Raw genomic sequence first — 18,989 nt, 5'->3', positions numbered from 1 at the left:
CGGAGGGTTACTACCCCGAACAAGGGTAGTGGGGCTGGGAAGCTGAACCCCGGCCAGGTACCTCCAAAACCGGGGGAGGAAGGACCTGGAAAGGTCTGTCCACCCAGGAAAGATGGTGGCAAGGGCTTACGGCAGGCTGAGAACTCTCAGCCGCACCAGACCAGGGAAATAGAGGGAGGTGACGCCTCCTGGACCCTGGTCAAGAACAAGAGGAAACCGAAGACGTCAAGGGCCGAAAAGAAGGTCCAGGCGAATGAAGGTAGCAAGAAGCCTAGGGTAGGCGCCACTCGCTCCAGGGGCGATGCCCTAGTCATCAAAACGGACACGAGGCTAAGTACTCGGACGTCTTGAAGGCGATGAGCCCTTAGCTGGCAGTCAATTGTCATCGGAAGACCCGTGGAAGCATGAGATTGGAACTTGTGAGGACCAGAGCTGTGTAGGTCACTCCTTCCCAGATGTTAACTCACCATTTCGCAGCCCCAATGTGTCGAGTGTGTGGATGTGTGGGTGTGTATGTGTGTATGTTTCATTCATTTATTTAGTTTACATCTAAACAGATAACACTGCATCAACAATTTGATGCCACAATACACGGTTCGAGGCTGCATCTCTTCATCCTCGAATGCGCCACACGCTCGCCAAGTCGTTTTGCACCTGGTTGCTGTCCGGCATTCTTGCAACACGTCCTGCCCATCGTACCCTTCCGGCTTTACCTACCTTCTGGATACTGGGTTCGCCGTAGAGCTGGGTGAGCTCGTGGTTCATTATTCGCCGCCACACACCATCTTCTTGCACGCCGCCAAAGATGGTCCTAAGCACCCGTCTCTCGAATACTCCGAGTGCTTGCAAGTCCTCCTAGAGCATTGTCCATGTTTCGTGTCCGTAGAGGACTACCGGTCTTATTAGCGTCTTGTACATAACACATTTGGTGCGGTGGCGAATCTTTTTTGACCGCAGTTTCTTCTGGAGCCCGTAATAGGCCCCACTTCAACAGATGATGCGCTTTCGTATTTCACGACTAACATTGTTATCAGCCGTTAGCAAGGATCCAAGGTAGACGAATTCCTCGACCACCTCGAAGGTATTCCCGTCTATCGTAACACTGCTTCCCATGCGGGCCGTGTCGCGCTCGGTTCCGCCCACAAGCATGTACTTTGTCTTCGATGCATTCACCACCAGACCAGCTTTTTTTGCTTCACGTTTCATGCGGGTACACAGTTCTGCCACCTTTGCAAATATTCGGCCGACAATGACCATGTCATCCGCGAAACAAATAAATTGACTGGATCTATTGAAAATCGTACCCCGGCTGTTACACCCGGCTCTCCGCATGACACCTTCTAGCGCAATGTTGAACAACAGGCACAAAAGTCCATCACCTTGTCTTAGTCCCCGGCGCGATTCGAACGAGCTGGAGTGTTCTCCCGAAATCTTCACACAGTTTTGCACACCATCCACCGTTGCTTTGATCAGTCTGGTAAGCTTCACAGGAAAGCTGTTCTCGTCGATAATTTTTCATAGTTCTACGTGGTCTGTACTGTCGCCTTGAAATCAATGAACAGATGGTGCGTTTGGACCTGGTATTCAAGGCATTTTTGAAGGATTTGCCGTACAGTAAAGATCTGGTCCGTTGTTGAGCGGTTATCAACAAAGCCGGCTTGATAACATCTCACGAACTCATTCACTAATGGTGACCGACGACGGAAGATGATCTGGGATATCACTTTGTAGGCGGCATTAAGATGGTGACTCCAGCTTGTCGTCTTTCTTGTAGATGGGGCATATAACCTCTTCCTTCCACTCCTCCGGTAGCTGTTCAGTTGCCCAGATTCTGACTATAAGTTTGTACAGGGAAGTGGCTAGCTTTTCCGGGCCCATCTTAATGAGCGCAGCTCCGATACCATCGTTACCAGCTGTTTTATTGGTCTTTAGCTGTTGGATGGCATCCTTAACTTCCCTCAAGGTGGGGGCTGGTTGACTTCCATCGTCCGCTGAACTGATGTAGTCATCTCCTCCGCTGCCTTGACTTTCACTGTCTGTACTCTCAGCGCCATTCAAATGTTCCTCGTAGTGCTGCTTCCACCGTTCGATCACCATACGCTCGTCCGTCAAGATGCTCCCATCCTTATCCGAAGAGCAGCAACCCCCCTTTCCCTGTCAGCATACGACCATAGTTCCCACCGGGGTTGGTTACCCGATCTTCCCTAAGGTTGCTCGTATCCCGGCTAGCACCACGAGGAGGTAGGGATAGGAGTTGCTGGGTAACAGGCTAAGCACCGCGATATGGGGTCTATTTTATTCCTTCAGGTACACGAAGTACCAATGGTATGCTTTACCCAGTATTTGCCGTTTGTATGTATGTAAAGAATAAAAAAAACTCAAAGGTGCAGCCCAATCGGGTTGTACGCAAAGGTGACGTTGAACTACGTGGCAGTACTGGTGGTTTTCGTGATTGTCTGCTGAGATTTAGTGAGTTGAAGGCAGGCCAAGTTCCAGTTGGAATGTAGTGCTATGGAAGAAAAAGCTTGCATGCATTTTTACGAGTTTGACTGATTCACCAAAACCGATTGCTAAACTGTTAGCAAGTGTTCAGTAGTAAATAATTATACATAAATATTGTAACACACTGGAGTCAGCTTTTACGCGGAGGGTATGGGCCGCGTAAATTAAAACAACGTAAAAAACCGCATAAATTCCAAAATAGGTCTAAATAAATCGCGTTATCCCGAAGTTCTAGTGAAAAAAATTGCATAAAAAGCGATTCGTGTAAAAATAAAACGCATAAAAAACGACTTCAGTGTACATCGGGAATGAAGCGTTGACTCTTCCTTGATCGGATGGTCCGAGAAAATTGAAAATCCATCGAAAAACGGCTGAGATATTAACGATCAAAGTCTATCATATTTTCGTGACGTTTTTCGATTTTTTGCAAACGTAAAGTGTACCCCAATATAGAAAAGACAGACGTAGTTCTACGTCAAAATATTGTAAGGCAAGTCTAAGACTCAACTATATTCCATCATCATGAAGACAAGTAAAAGTTATCTTTATACCAAAAGTAGGAAAGCGAGATAAGGCGCATCCTAAATCAGGCTCATTAGTCTTTCATCAGTTCTGTTGGAAACTAAGGAAAAGGTGTTGAGTGATTATATCAACTCAAATGATCAACCATCCACTGTTCCAGTTCCAGTTTGCTCACCAGTCAGCTAAGTCAACAATTTAGTGGTGTCTAAAGTGGAACAAGCTCTATCGGCAAAAGAAATAGCACTTTGTTCTTTCTTAGATATTGAAAAGAGCTTTCGATACCGCTTCTTATTCGTCAATCATACCATGAAGAAAAGAAACTTCGACACGAACAGTATCAAATGTATTCACACCAAATTCATGCAAAAAGCGAAATATCTTCAGCACTGTTCTGGATCTACATCTTAGTGGGATGGATTGTCCGTCGACGTTACAGCAGTGGGATCATGGATCGGCCGCATAAGTCGCGTGGCGCCAGTAGGATCATGGATCGGCCACGTAAGTCCTAGGTGGTGCCGGACGGAATTCATCAGTAGGTCAGGACGTTCGGTGCTGGCTGGTCCGGGAGCAACGAGAGGCGCCGTACAAGCATCGGAGTCAGGCCACTTGTACGGGCGCATGTGCTAGAGAGGTTGGCGTACAAACTTCGGAGTGACGGCAATTTGTGCGAGGAATCGGAGTTTCGGCGAGGAGGAGCTCAGGACTAGAAACTCAGTGTTAAGAGGAGCCAGGTCAGTAGCAAGGCATGCACACTAAGAAGAACTGTTGGAATATAAGGTAGTGTGCGACGCTTCGCAGTAGATCGTAGATGGTTAAGAAGCAGGCGCCGGTTAGTTGCTCTTTTGTATAGTTAAAGAATATTGTTTTTGATAATTGTATCAACTGCCGTCATACGCATATTTGTCCCATGTTTGCTGGGATTTCCTATGTACATGGGACAATTATGCGTAGAATGGCAGTATACCTGTTGTTAAAATATAGAAAGATGCAGCTGTTGGCAGAAGTATCAGCCAGTAGCCTGCCGTGGAGTGAGAGGGAACTCTAGTATTGTTATTCTTTGTGAGGGGGTTCCTTGTTTTTCCAACACCTCTCGCTCTCACCACTAATGTGGTTCTTAGTTGTAGACGATCTTCTAGGAAGCCTAGAGAAGAAAGGTTTTGAGATTGTAGGCTTTGCTGATGATATTGTCATTATAGTTAGGGAAAAATTTGACAATATCATTTCAGAGAGAATGCAATGGGCTCTCAAATTTACTTATTTACGGTATATTCAGGAAGAAATTGTTATTGTACCATTGACTAGAAATAGGAAATTCAATCTAAAAGCTCTAATGCTTGGAGGATTAGAAATTCAGTTTAGTGAACAGGTCAAATAACTGGAAGTTATTATTTATTCCAGACTGAACGGGAATGCTCATACTAAATATGCGATCGCGAGTGCCTTCTGGATATGCTCTAAAACATTTGGAAGAAAATGGGGTTTAAAACCAAAAATAATTATTTGGATGTATACTTCCATGTTTTGTCCAAAACTGACATATGCTGCTCTTGTGTGGTACCCAAAAACAAAAGAGGCTACTGGATAGAAGAAGCTGACAAGACTGCGAAGCAAAGTGTCCATTGGCCATTGCTATAACGGGAGCAATGCGTGGCACTCCTACACCATTGGATGAATTCGTGCAGTTAGAAGCGGAAAAGAATGTGCAAAAGCTCAAACGTTTGAAGTTATTCAAGTCAGGCGATTTATTTAGCCACTAGAGTGATATCTCACAAAATCTGCAATATGGGCCAGAGTGACGGTTCCATAATATGCAAATGGCTTGTCTTCTTTCATTGCGAAAGATGTGCTCCGAAAGAGAACTCTGTAAATCTGTACTGGGTTCCAAGACACTGTGGCATTGGATACAATGAACAGGCAGACAAGCTTGCGAAACGAGGCTTGAATACACAGGTTATTAACCCAGAACCTTTCTTCGGTAGGTATATCATACTGAATTGAAAACCTGGGAAGCACAAAGGTTGATGACCAACTGGTTGATTGCCAAAAAGTGTGCTCAATCAATGAGATTTATAATTCTTAATGTTCCAATAGCCAAAAAAAACTCTTGGATCTCAGCAAGAGAAGTCTTTGCACCTTCACAGGCCTATGTAGACTGTAGAGATATAAACGGTTGTGTCTTTCCGTCACTTGTTGTCACTTTCCGAATGGAGCATTTCATAACTTTTAAATAGCTTCGCTCCCAACGAAAAATTCATTAATATAATATTTGATTATTATTTATACTAACTGGAAGCGTTTGGTACGGGAGGTCCACGCTTTCTTCCTATCCCCTCGATTTCATGGTATGGATCGACTTTAAGGGTTTACAAATTCTGAAGTCGCTCAGTATCTAGAAATCATCTCTGCGGTACATACTGCGTAGTTGGCCTGGCCGTACGAAAAGAAAAATGACGGAATTTAGAAACCGTCATTTTCCAGGATGCTTTCAAGTATTGGCTGCGCAAGTATGAGATTAGATTAGATTAGATTAGATTTGAGATGATTTATATGTTTGAAGGGAAACGGTTGAAATCCGTTTTCTGGTGATTGCCGAAGAAGCTATGTAGATATGATGAGGTATGTACAGTTTGGAATTAGTATGATCATGTTGGTTTTAATTTGGAAACATAAAATAACATAAACATAAAATAGAATAAAATAAAATAGGCTGGAGAGAAGGTAATGAGTCCGGATTGGGGATTGGGCTCTCGCCTGACGCCTGTCTTCCATTCTCTTTACATTCGATCGTCATTCGCTTCCGTCTAATCCCTTCGGTTTCAACGAAAAATACATTTTTTGGATTTCTTTTTTCTCTAGTCCTTCTTCCTTTTAACTCGTTTCCGCATTTCGTGGGTGTTCGAATGAGTTCGTGGTACGTGTAGTATGGGATTAGTATGATCACGTTGGTTTTAGTTTGGAAACATGAAATAGAAAAGGAATAATAAAATAGCAAATGTCACCATTTAAGCACATGGGAACAAAAGTCAAAATTTGAATCACTCCGCACTAGCTTTCTCATATACACATGACCAAACTCGTCCATAGACGTAATCGAAGGGATGCAGTGAAATCGAATTGTCTATCATCTTATACTTCGTAAAATCAAAACGTATTTATACACCCATTTTTGTCTCACCTTATCCTATAAGTATAATTTACTTACCTGCCACTTTCGTCTGACGATAAACTTTTTCAGTTTGTTTGTGCAAATTTTTGAATTTCCCAGCGTAGCAGAATCTAAGGACAGCCACTTGGTTTGTAGACATTGTTCAGCCGAGAGTCGATCCTCCTTTCGATATAGTAATAATCCAGATATGAAGTCTTTAGCTTCTTCTGACACAATGTGAAAAGCATCGTCATCAAAATCGTATTCCGCTCGAGTTATGTTGTTGAACGTGTCAACGTCAGTTTCGCCCATGAATGGTGATAATCCGGACAATAAAACATAACAAATAACACCAATGCTCCACATATCGGAATGCAAACCTATAGGCTCGTAGTTGATTATCTCTGGAGGGACGAATTCCGGTGTTCCTAGCAGCACTCGTACTGATGTGTTCTGGGACAATTGTTGAGCCAAGCCAAAATCAATTATTTTCACCTAAAAGCATGAAACAGCATTAAATACAACATTCGATCACATTCTTATAAATTATTATTGTCTCAAGTATGATGCTGCTACACATAATAGTTTCTGTGGATAGAACGAAAGTGAAGCAAGATGATCGATGTTGTATATGTCTCGCTTAACTTTTCAAAAGGACCTAAGTAACATTTTTCCATGAATTAATTTAAATAGCGCAATCAACAGAGCAACATGAAAGCTTTTGATTGCAGTACTCAAATTAATTCATGAAAAAATGTTACTTAGGTCCTTTTGAAAAGTTAAGCGAGATGTACACGTTAAATTAGCATATCGGCCTTTTTATTTTATTTATTATTATTTATCCAGACTAAGGAGTCTCCAGTTAGCCAGCGAGTAAAGGTGTAGGATTGCCAATCCGGAGATTGCGAGTTCGATCCTTGTTCCGCTTCTGTTTTTTTTCAGGTAGAAAACATTTTTGACTTCCTGGACATAGTGTATCCATTGTACTTGCCACACAGGATGCATACTAATGTAATGGCGGGCATATAAATGCTTTCAATCAATAACTGCGGAAATGCTAATGGAATATTAAATTGAAAAGCTGTAGAGCCATTGAAGAAGAAGAAGATCCAGACTAAAGTCGAAGCGTAGTGTAATGGTGTCTGCGGTACATGAAAGTCGTCTCCATTCAGCTCTGTCCAAGGCTCTGTCCATGGCTGCACGTCGTCATCCACAAAGTCTACGAAGAGGACGTACTAGTGTTTATAGTTCCGAACCCTTTTCTGCAGAACCAATACTTAGTACTGAGCATTATTTTAAAGATGTTTTGTTGTTATTTTTAAAAATTGGCAGAAACTCAGTTTTTTAAACAGTTTTGACGTAGTGTATTTAGCATTAGCATTAGCATTGAGCAATTCGCACAAATTCGTAGGTGGTACAAGCCATGACTATTGAATGAGAGTAGCATCACTTTCATCAGTTACCGTAGATAATGATTTGGGACTAATCACTATCACTTATTAACGCATTTGCCCAAAAGTACACGCGGCGCTCCCCAAAAGAAACGACGCACCGCGCTTTTTGCTGCCCGTATACTCGTTTCTTATGGGGAGATAACATTGCGGCGTTTCCTAGGGTGCGGTTGTTCCTTTCAAATGGGAAACGCCGCGTGGAATCTTGTGCAAATGCGCTTTTGGAAACATTACAACAGCCGCGCGGTGTATCGTATTGACAGCACCCTACAATATCTTCCGCAATAGTCGAAATCTGTCCTGGCCACGTCCTTGCGAATGCTGAGGAAGGGGAAGGATGGTTAGTTGGACACCTACTTAAGAAAGATGCAGAGAACTCTACGACCTCTCATAGGTATAACGCGAGGTTTTGGGATTGTTTGGAGGGTATAACAGTAGGAATCGTTTTGGTAGAACGTGAAACTCAGAAAGAACTAAGATAGAAATACAAAGTAGTAAAGGGACGAGCCTGGAATCGAACCCACGACCTCCTGCTTATAAGGCAGAAGCGGTAGCCACTAGACCACCGAGCTCGTTCAACTGTTTTGGCGTATATATACTAGGGTGGTCAAAAAATCGATTTTGCTCCACAGTGCTCATCTGATTCTTTACCATGTTCTGAGTGACCTCTGAAAATCTGAGCTCATTTGGATTAAAACTGATTTAGCACAAGCCGTTTCAAGTTTGCATGCAAATTAGTATGGGGAAATTTTTTTTTTATTATACTGTTAATGACGCTTCCCCATCAAGCGCAAGTTAAAAGAAAACCTACATAGCTAAAAGGAATACTCAACAGCTTTCACTCAGTGAAAACCGCGTCTCAATTAATCGTTCCAATAATTAGTAATCGAATTTAATCTATACTGTGGTTTTCTGGAGATAATTGCATAACTCATCAACAGGCATCATTGTTGCTCGTGGCGCGAAAGATAGCACACACAAATTCAGTCTACTATGTTGCACTGCACATTTCAGTGATGCCCTCAAAAAAGTTTAACGATCATGACTAAAGATTCGCAACCTGTCTTAAAATCGATAACTAATTATTGGGACGATTAATCAACATGCGATTTTCGTTGGGTGAAAGTTGTTGAGTATCCCTTTTAGCTATGTAGGTTTTATTTTAACATGCGCTTAATGGGGAAACGTCATTAACAGTAAAATGAAAAAATAAATTTCTCCATACTAATTTGCATGCAAACTTGAAACGGCTTGTGCTAAATCAGTTTTAATCCAAATGAGCTCAAATTTTCACAGGACACTCAGAACATGGTAAAGAATCAGATGAGCACTGTGGAGCAAAATCGATTTTTTGAACCACCCTAATATATACTCAGCGAACTGGACTACATATCGAAATTCATAACTGGCGCCTTATGAATCTTCGACTGATTATTCCACCAACAGTGCTTCTTATACGCAGTTACCTTCCTGAGTAATCAAGCGTCGATGGGCATGTGGTCTACATACCGGCCTCCCGACATCAACGTCCATGGTTCGAACCCAGTCTGCCGCACTTCACTTTTTTTCAAATGACAATCATCATTCATAAGGCAACATATTGAAATTCATACCGATTCCTGGTGGCAAATTTTCATAAGGCGTTTGAATGAAAATCATACGTCCATTTTCCTCAGTGTAGTGTATCCTGTTCCATTATTAATAACATGCTCCTATAACAAAATGAGAGATAAAACAATTTCCGCACCAATTCTTTGTTTTTGAATGGTATTGAATTGGGTGCATGGTATGAATTCAACAAGCGCTAATCCTACATAATCAAATATCGGAGAAAATATTGAATTTGGTGGGTCACGTTGTGCCCCAGCTTAGCTTCGCCAGTCGTTTTATCATAGAAACTATTTGCAAAACATGTGATGTTGGTGCGGTGGTAGAGTATCCGACTGCAGATCCAAAGATCACATGTTCAAGGCTATTTTCCCGCTACATTGGGGATATAGATACTTTTGAGTAGTGTGTAGCGGTGTAAATCTGGTCATATTATCAGGAGCATTTCAGTGCTGCTAATAATATGACGTCCCCTAACCCCTAATCCTACGGTATCAAGCAACCCGTGCCAAGAGCATGCATGGTCTGAGGGGTGTAATAAATAGCAGGTCGCTAACGGAGCCTTTGTAGGGGCCCTCCTTAGCCGTGCGGTAAGACGCACGGCTACAAAGCAAGACCATGCTGAGGGTGATGGCTGGGTTCGATTCCCGGTGCCGGTCTAGGCAATTTTCGGATTGGAAATTGTCTCGACTTCCCTGGGCATAAAAGTATCATCGTGCTTAATGAACACTAAGCTGCGAGGCGGCTCTGTCCCAGTGTGGGGATGTAATGCCAATAAGAAGAAGAACGGAGCCTTTAGGGTACCTGGGCACCCCTCACAGTATAGCGTTTCCTTACCACGTTATTGCAGAGCTCTGGCGTTCCGGACCTTGTAACGGCCATTCGGTCCGTTACAGTTTTGTAAATATTTTGTTTAATTTAATAATTGAAATATAGAAGTAGTTTAATTAATAGTTTTTGTAAATAGTTTCACAAATTTATTAAAGATTAGCAGTCAAATACACCGCGTTTCAAAAGCTCGTTTCAGTTTGAATTACTCTCGCGCTCACAGAACGCTAAGAATGTTCTAGACCAACGTGCAGACCATGTGGCGAGCGCGTGTGACTACGTCACCGATTCGGGTGGCGACCATCTACCTGGGGAAAATCCCAACAATACCCTTTAATGATTTTCGGGAAAGATCGGCAGGCAAAATGCAATCCGAATGGATCAATTGCTTCCTGCACTTCGATCATTAGAAGAAGGAAATGCGATCTAGGGACTTCGTGAGGTCAAAACCGAAGGCCAAGAATTAAGACAATCTTGCATTTGATCTGAGGATTCTTGACTATGACTCGATCACTTTGATGTGGATTGTGGAAAAAGCAGGAGTAGTCCATTTTAGTTCGCGTCGTGAGGTAATTTTGAAGGTAGATAATCAGTGACATGAAGGCCTTTTCGAAGTTACTAATTTAAGTTCAAACTCTCTCCTAGTTTCTAGCAAGGATAGTGTCTTTCCCATTAAACGTGCTATCAGTAGAAAGTGTGCGAGTGTGGAGCGAAATACAGGTACGTGCTTTTTAATGTGCTTTTTGATATGTGGTAATAGCGTGGAAAACACGTTTTATGCTAGATTCGTGGCAAGTGTGCCGAAAGCCCGACATCTCATCAATATCAGTCAGCTACAACTCCTGACCCCACTCTGCAGCTTCAAAGTTCCCGGCGGTCCACTTTGCCGGAAGGGGCCGCGATCGACATTTTCGCGCCCAGGCAGGGCGAAGGCAAAGCAAGTAAGTCAGCAACAGCAAACGTTTTCCCGCTGTCGAAGACGACCGAGAGCGCAGCAGCAGCAGCAAAGTAAAGCCCAAATTTCGGTGGCGAGGCGCCGTCGGCGCATGAAGTAGTTTCGTAGCGTAGAAGGAGGAACCGCAACAGAGCGCGCACCGCGACCGCGGTGTAAGAGACGGCTTCGTTTGTCGTTTTCGTTTTTGTGGTGTAGCTACACCGGAAAGTGCATCTTTTTGCGCACCATATAAACGAACATTTTCAGTGCAGTCCCAATAAGATTGCGAAAGTATGTGTGACATCGGTCATCTTCCATGCTTCTGTCATATTTGTTTTTGTTCTTGCTGCCTGCTTTGAAATATGTATCTTATTTCAATCATTCTTGTTGGGCTTCAATTGAAATTATATGAATAGTGTCACTCTTATAGACATTTTACTTTTACTTTCTGTTTAATTGGTTCAATTATCTAAAGCTGAACACAGTACGCACTGCCTGACAGATCATGAAAACGATGCATGATATTTCAAAACGAATTAAATATTGCAAAATTCCACGGTCAATAATTCATTATAAGTCGTATAGGGTATAGGATAAGAATTTCTTTGTTTCTGATGGAAGTATTTAAATATGCAAAAGCATATTCCAATAAATCACAATACAAAACTATAAGTAGATTGATTTTTGGGTTTTCATTGGGAATTCTTGGGCCATTTCAGGTTTTTGAGAAGAATGTTGGATTCTGAGGGAAACGTTTTCACTAATCCTTAATTTGCTATTCTATTACAACTATTATTGCGGCGATCTTCGTTTCGTAATAGACATACATTTTTCTTAGCATTCACAAATTAAGTAGAAAGCAGAATGAGTTATAAATGAAATTTGTTTCCAAAGTTTTCCAGTTTTATAAAATATTGCTTAGCAAATATATTAATTAAACGAATTAAAAAAGCTCGAATCAGTTTATACAGTCTAATAGCCTATTCAGATTACGCCATTAATGACATAATAATTGGCGTTTCAGGGTAAATACGCTTTATGATGTCATTATTTACGTAATATTCCATACATTTTGCGCTGTCAAAAGATACCCGCTAAAAAGAGTCAAAAAGAATTTATTACGAACAATTATTACGAGAGAGCTTTCGTTCTAACTGGAATGCAGGGAGAAATTCAACAAAACAAAACTGACAAGCGTCACGCTCTCTTTGCCAGAGAGAAAATTCTCTCTGTTTTCATTTCGTTTCGTAGTTGACAGTCATGCTCTTTCTGTCGCAGCATGGTCGAATGCATGTTAGATGGAAATCTTCTGAGCGCTGAAGAATAACTCGGATTGTGATGGTTTTGTGGAAAGCATTTTATATGCTGAAAAATATTGATGATAATTATTTATTCTCCACTTATTCAACATGAATTGTTTAAAAAACAGATGCTCTCTAGAATTAACATGAAGTATTTAACTTAAACCTAGATTTAATAGAACAAATCGAATAAATTTTCAAAGTTCAAGAGCCAATGCGGAAGACAATTTAAAACGTAGGAATGGTTGTAAAACGAATATATTTGATGAATAAACATGATTTCATAAATTGTTTCAATTCTGCTCCTTGAATGGCTTAATATACTTTGGATTTCAACATTTTTCACGTGGGACAACTGTACGATTTGAATGGGATGTATATTTAAAGTAGAATAACCTTAAATAAAACATGGATTGGTAATGCATTAATTCTTCCAAAATCCAGTTTAAATTATATCACATTCACACGATCCGATTTTGATAGAAGCTGTATCATTGATTGTCGAGTAGAACGCAATGGTTCAGTTTCCATTTTTGAAAAAAAATAGATTGCTGAGTTGCCCTTCATACAATGAGATACTGGTGGAAATACATTTTAGTTCAATAATATTTCTTGAAAATTGGTCCAATCGTTTTTTTTTTTATTTATTTGTGAGAATTCCCAAAAGTATCTAAATTTTTCTATCAAATCTCCGTTCGATCATAGTACAGAATCAAAATACTTTTTAAACTTAAAAATAAATTGAGGAATAGTCTGATTCCCCGAAGAACGGCGCACCCAACTAATGAATGTAGCTTCGCTCATTATCCTTAATGAGAGCTTCAAATATTCTTCGAAAATCCCTTTTCATATTTTTTTTTCGTAGAAACTTTGTTCAGAAAAAAATGTTCGATTGTCGCCAAACAAATGCTTGATTTCGCAAATTAAATTTTAAAACTCTCCTTGAATTCAACCCTGTATTAGCGTGCAAATGAGGAAACATGGAAACGTCAAGATATATTATCTTGCTGCAGTCTGAACACCTCGTAATAATTGGATACCCTCTCACTTAACAAAGTCATAAATAGCCCAATCTAAATAGGCTATAAACTCGATTCTAAACTAATCTTGTTATACATATACATTCGTGATATGCTAATTGAGCTAATAGCCGTTTAAAATTGCGCCATTTATTATAATAAATATGATAAAGAGTAACTTGATGCCCATCCACATACATTTAATTTTCAATTCCACTTGAACACGATATTTATTAAGATTAATGGCGTAATTTGAATAGGCTATAACACATCGCCTCATCTATTGAATTTTATTTTTAAGAGATGACCTGGCAGCCATTTGAACATATGTACTGCGACTTTAACATTACAATCCACAAATTATGTTCAATTATGCTAAATATGCTCAACTACGTTTTCAATTGCATGGATTAACCAGCAAAGGCTCAACTAAAACGTGGCCCATGTAATAAAATGTGAGCTGGCAAAGCAAGACTATAATTATTGCTATTGAGTCATTAGATTCTATAAGATAATAAAAAACAACAAAATTTCAATAGATCAAAGCTGAATATTCAAAATCTGAAAATGTTGTGAAAATCCTTTGCAAATACCAAAAACTTGTAATTCAAAAGAGTTTATGGAATGATTCTTCACCTCAAGCTAGTTGATTTTTCCAAAAGATAGTTCGAAGAACAAGTTCTGATATTGGTTCAAAATTTTGGAACTATTTTTGAGTTCATGACTAATAATATATTCAGACCGATGGTCAAGGTAACGAAAGTATAAAATTAAATAGCAGGAACATGAATTAGTACAATACAACTGGTTGAATGTAAGCAATTTCTTTTACCTTGGTTCATCGCCTAACTTTTATAAACTAATGGATTAGTAAATGTCCTACACTGTTTTTAATTATCTTTTTCTTATGACATACATAAACTACATTTTTATTTATTTTGCATTAGATAAATAGAATTAAAACAACGCGCAATCACCATTCCCACTTTATTAAAAAAAATCTAACTCCAACGCGCACCCGGCACATCAGTACCGAAGTCAAAACAAAACAGAATTTGACAGCAACAAGCACGTGACATGCGACTGTATTGGTAACACCACCATTCGAACAAGCTACACTCTCGATATTATGCGTGGTACACTTTCCGTACGGTGCACGAAAAAGTGGGGTTTGAGTGTAGAGCGAAAACCAAAAACGAACAAGTTCAGTGCAGAAAGTGTTCACCCGGTGCAGCTACCAGTGGTGCAATTTATCAACAATGCCTGCTGAGTGTGATTCTTTTGTTTTGTATTTTTCTCTGCTCCTCTTCGCCTGTGACGGTGTCTTTCAGGCAGTAAGACAAAGCAGGAGTAGATTAGCTTACTCGGTTTGCCTACAGCGGGCTGAAGCTGGTGATCACTTGGCACAAATTTCCTGTCATTGTCTTTCAAGTGATAGTATTCACCCATGCATTTATATAGGGCCGTCGCATTCACGCAGCAGCGAGTGAACTGAATGGACTGTCACTGCGGGCTGCGTGTGCAATGAGAAGAGAGGTCTTTTGTTTACTCTTTCTTTGATTGTTGCTGCTAACCATTTTCAGTTTTCACTGTTCGGAAGTGAGTGTGAAGAGGATATGGTATCAATTTCAACAAATTTCAGTCACTGAGATTGAGAATTCGCACCACTGGCAGCTACACCGCAAAAACGAAAACGGCATTAGATGAACAGTGGGTAAGCGTCACCCTCTCCATCTAGCAAGCACATTGCAAGCGTCGCCATCTCCGTCTAGCAAGCACATGGCAAGCGTCGAAACTCGGTTCGTGGAACTGCAAATCTCTCAACTTCATCGGGAGCACACGCATATTCGCCGATGTGCTCAAGGACCGTGGATTCGGCATCGTAGCGCTGCAGGAGGTTTGTTGGAAGGGACCAATGGTGCGAACGTTTAGAGGTAATCATACCATCTACCAGAGCTGCGGCAACACACACGAGCTGGGAACAGCTTTCATAGCGATGGGCGATATGCAAAGGCGCGTGATCGGGTGGTGGCCGATCAATGAAAGAATGTGCAGGTTGAGGATCAAAGGCCGGTTCTTCAACTTCAGCATAATCAACGTCCATAGCCCACACTCCGGAGCACATTCTGATGATGATAAGGACGCATTCTACGCGCAGCTGGAACGTGAGTACGACAGCTGCCCAAGCCACGACGTCAAAATCATCATAGGAGATTTGAACGCTCAGGTTGGCCAAGAGGAGGAGTTCAGACCGACTATTGGAAAGTTCAGCGCTCACTGGCTGACGAACGAAAACGGCCTACGACTAATTGATTTCGCCGCCTCCAAGAATATGGCCATTCGCAGCACCTACTTCTATTACAGCCTCCCGTATCGGTACACCTGAAGATCACCACTGCAGACAGAATCACAAATCGCCAAGTTCTGATTGATGGACGGCACTTCTCCGACATTATCGACGTCAGGACATATCGTGGCGCTAACATCGACTCTGACCACTATCTGGTGATGGTTAAACTGCGCCCAAAACTATCCGTCATCAACAATGTTCGGTACCGACGACCGCCGCGGTACGACCTAGAGCGACTGAAGCAACCTGATGTCGCCACTGCATACGCGCAGCATCTCGAGGCAGCGATGCCGGAAGAGGGTGAGCTCGATGGAGGCCCTCTTGAGGACTGCTGGAATACAGTCAAAGCAGCCATTAACGACGCAGCGGAGAACAACGTCGGGTATATGGGTCGAAGTCGACGGAACGATTGGTTCGACGAAGAGTGCAGACAGATTCTGGAGGAGAAGGACGCAGCGCGGGCGGTCGCGCTGCAGCAAGGTACCCGGCAGAACGTGGAACGTTATAGACGGACGCGGAGACAGCAGACCCGCCTTTTTCAGGAGAAGAAACGCCGCCTGGAAGAAGCGGAGTGCGAGGAGATGGAACAGCTGTGCCGTTCTCAAGATACACGCAAGTTCTATCAGAAGCTCAACGCATCCCGCAAAGGCTTCTTTTTTAGATTTTACTATTCAGTTATTCATATATTAATAGTAAAACTTGATATTATTTTGCTGTTTTCTTCTACCCGGGAAGTCTCTCACTTATCATCTCTGTATACATATACGATATGTACCAATGTTGAATTAAAATATAGATTTTTTTTTAATTTCCTCAAATTAAGATTTCTCAGGATTCTTTCTATGGGTTTTTTTGGCCCAGAGGTGCATTGCCCTTCTACGCATAATTGTCCCATGTTACCCTTGATGAAAAATCTCAAACTCGAGTCAATTTGTCCCACTGAAAAAATAAAGTTGTTGTCTGATAATAATAGAGGCTGAAAACCGTTTAAATAAGTAGGGATTCGTTTTATGTCCCGGAAAAGTGTTGCCTACGCTCTTAACATCCCAAAAATATTTGTTAAATTTTAAGATCGAATCGATTTTATAAATTGGTGGGACAAATTGACTCGAGTTTGGATTTTTTCATCAAAGGTAATGTTCGTCAACCTGTGCATCCCTACCACTCAACATGACAAAAGGAGACAAACATACATATTACACATGCCTTTTCTTTCTTGTTAAATAAAGTTAGTTGTTAATTTACCACGTACAAGATCGGTCGTTTTTCTTGAATACAGAACCCCTCCACAGTACAGTCCGCTAAATTTTCTGATGATCATTGTGGTCCTTCTAGAGCCGGATACGCGAAAGGGGATTAAACGACGGGGTTCTGTGATAAATTCCGTGAAATCAAACAGATCGGAGTTTAACTAGAGCACCAGCTTGGCCGATTGCCGGACGGGTGTTAGTGACGCGCTGGGGAATCATCTCGTGGAGCTCACTACAAGTAGAAGTGAAGAAAGGACGTGTGGCGTCTTTTCTGCAGTGTTTTTGAATCGCTGCGCATTATTTGAGAATCAAGAAGCAGTCGCTGTCGCCAAAAAAAGTCGTCGAAGCCGCTCTTGAACCAAGAAGAAAAAATAAATCGAACGTTCCGGAAAGTTTGTTCGGGACAGTGCGTTTTCGTTTATGGCCCGTTTACATATAGGCTAGTTCTAGCGGACAATGCACTGTCCGACAATACTAGCTCGATATTAGCACAATGTAAACGCTTATTAGCGAAGACAGTTTCTGTTTACATTGTGCTAATATCACGCTAGTACTGTCGGACAGTGCATTGTCCGCTAGAACTAGCGTATATGTAAACGGGCCATTAGTAAAACAAACATGATACAGTGCGCGAGTGAGAAGGAAAATGTTATCGCCACCTTGTCTTAGGTCGCAAAAGACTCCAAGAACGCCTACCCAAACTGTACATGCTACTGTTGCTGAACAAAAAGTTGAAAAAAAGAAAAAAGAAGGAGTGAAAAGAATGGAAGATCTTCTGAGAGGACTTGTCAATCAGAGAGTGGCAGTACACGGAAAACTCAATCGTGTCAAAACGTCTCTGCAACACAGTGCAAACCAACCTAATCCGAACATAGGAAACGTTCATTTCCTCCAGATACAACAGAAAACAGTGGAAAACTGTTACCATGAATGTAATGGCATCCAAAATCAGATTTACGCACTGCCACTTCTTGAAGATCGGCTAGCCGAAGAAACAGGGAGCTACATCGAGTTCGAGTCGCTTTACAATCATGTTGCCCTTCAATTGTGTATGCTGATTGAAGCGGTGACCAAATCCGAAGTAGCTAACGCGATCTCTCCTATTGGAACCGATCCCGCACTTCAAGCGTGGCATCCGAACCAGCCCTATCTTCCACCATTACATGTTCCTTTGCCGACATTCGACGGATCATACGAGAAGTGGTATTCATTCAAAGCAATCTTCACCACGATTATGAACCGATATCGCCAAGAAGATCCAGCGCTGAAATTGTTTCACCTACGGAATAGTCTTGTCGGACAAGCAGCTGGTATCATAGACCAAGACTTGATCAGGGATCATAATGCTCACTCAATCTCAGGAGCACAGGATGCTCCCTCACGAAAATTTTCGGGGAGAAATCGCTTTTCGGGAAAGAAAAACAGCCTGGAGAGTGATAACCATTTTTCGCTCACTTCGATTACCGCCAATCATTAGTTTGCTCTTTTTCTTTCGTATTCGAGTCTTTTCGTGGCATTATACATGCAAATGGTAGTAGCTTATGTGGAACAAATAACTTAACGCTTTCATACAGATAGCGTGGTGGTGTGGCTAGAGTAAGCGCATCCCCACACCTATTATTGTTACTATTCTGGGTTCGAATCCCGGCGCGGCCATACAATTTTGTAATGGTTCTGCAATAATTCTCGCGAAAAGTGAGTGAGAGGTGAAAGTGATGAAACGAAAAAAGATTTTCATGCAATAGGCAAGATTTTCGTTTATCTTCCAAGGCCAATTCTAGAGGAAAGATTGATGGATGAAAGACGATCCTCAACATAAACAACGAGAAAAGAATTTCCCTTTGCCCGAAAAACGCTTGCTTTGGTCTCTTTGAAACGAAATGTCGAAACCCTGGACTTGATTAACAATAACGACTATGATGCTGCATGGAGGGTGCTTACCCAACGTTACGAAGACAAACGAGTCGTTGTTGACAAACACGTTGAAAACCTTTTCAACCTACCAAAGGTAAGCCAAGAAAATGCAAGTAACTTGCGGAAAATTATCGATACTTGCACCAAGAATGTGGAGGCACTGAA

General features: G+C 41.6%; 1 protein-coding gene across 2 annotated transcripts in view; it reads right to left on the bottom strand.

The window, feature by feature from the left end:
* LOC134211789 (myosin light chain kinase, smooth muscle-like) overlaps positions 1–18,989 on the bottom strand; it is a 66,896-nt gene that overhangs the window by 10,537 nt on the left and 37,370 nt on the right. For both annotated transcript variants that reach the window (XM_062689012.1, XM_062689011.1), the window contains exon 7: positions 6,227–6,664. In XM_062689012.1, coding sequence (XP_062544996.1) covers positions 6,227–6,664 — 438 coding nt within the window. The remainder of the gene's footprint in view (positions 1–6,226; positions 6,665–18,989) is intronic.

Source organism: Armigeres subalbatus, chromosome 2 (assembly GCF_024139115.2).
Source record: "Armigeres subalbatus isolate Guangzhou_Male chromosome 2, GZ_Asu_2, whole genome shotgun sequence".
Classification (NCBI taxonomy): domain Eukaryota; kingdom Metazoa; phylum Arthropoda; class Insecta; order Diptera; family Culicidae; genus Armigeres; species Armigeres subalbatus.
Note: the sequence above shows the minus strand (reverse complement) of the source record. Positions and strands in the feature narration are given on the sequence as shown.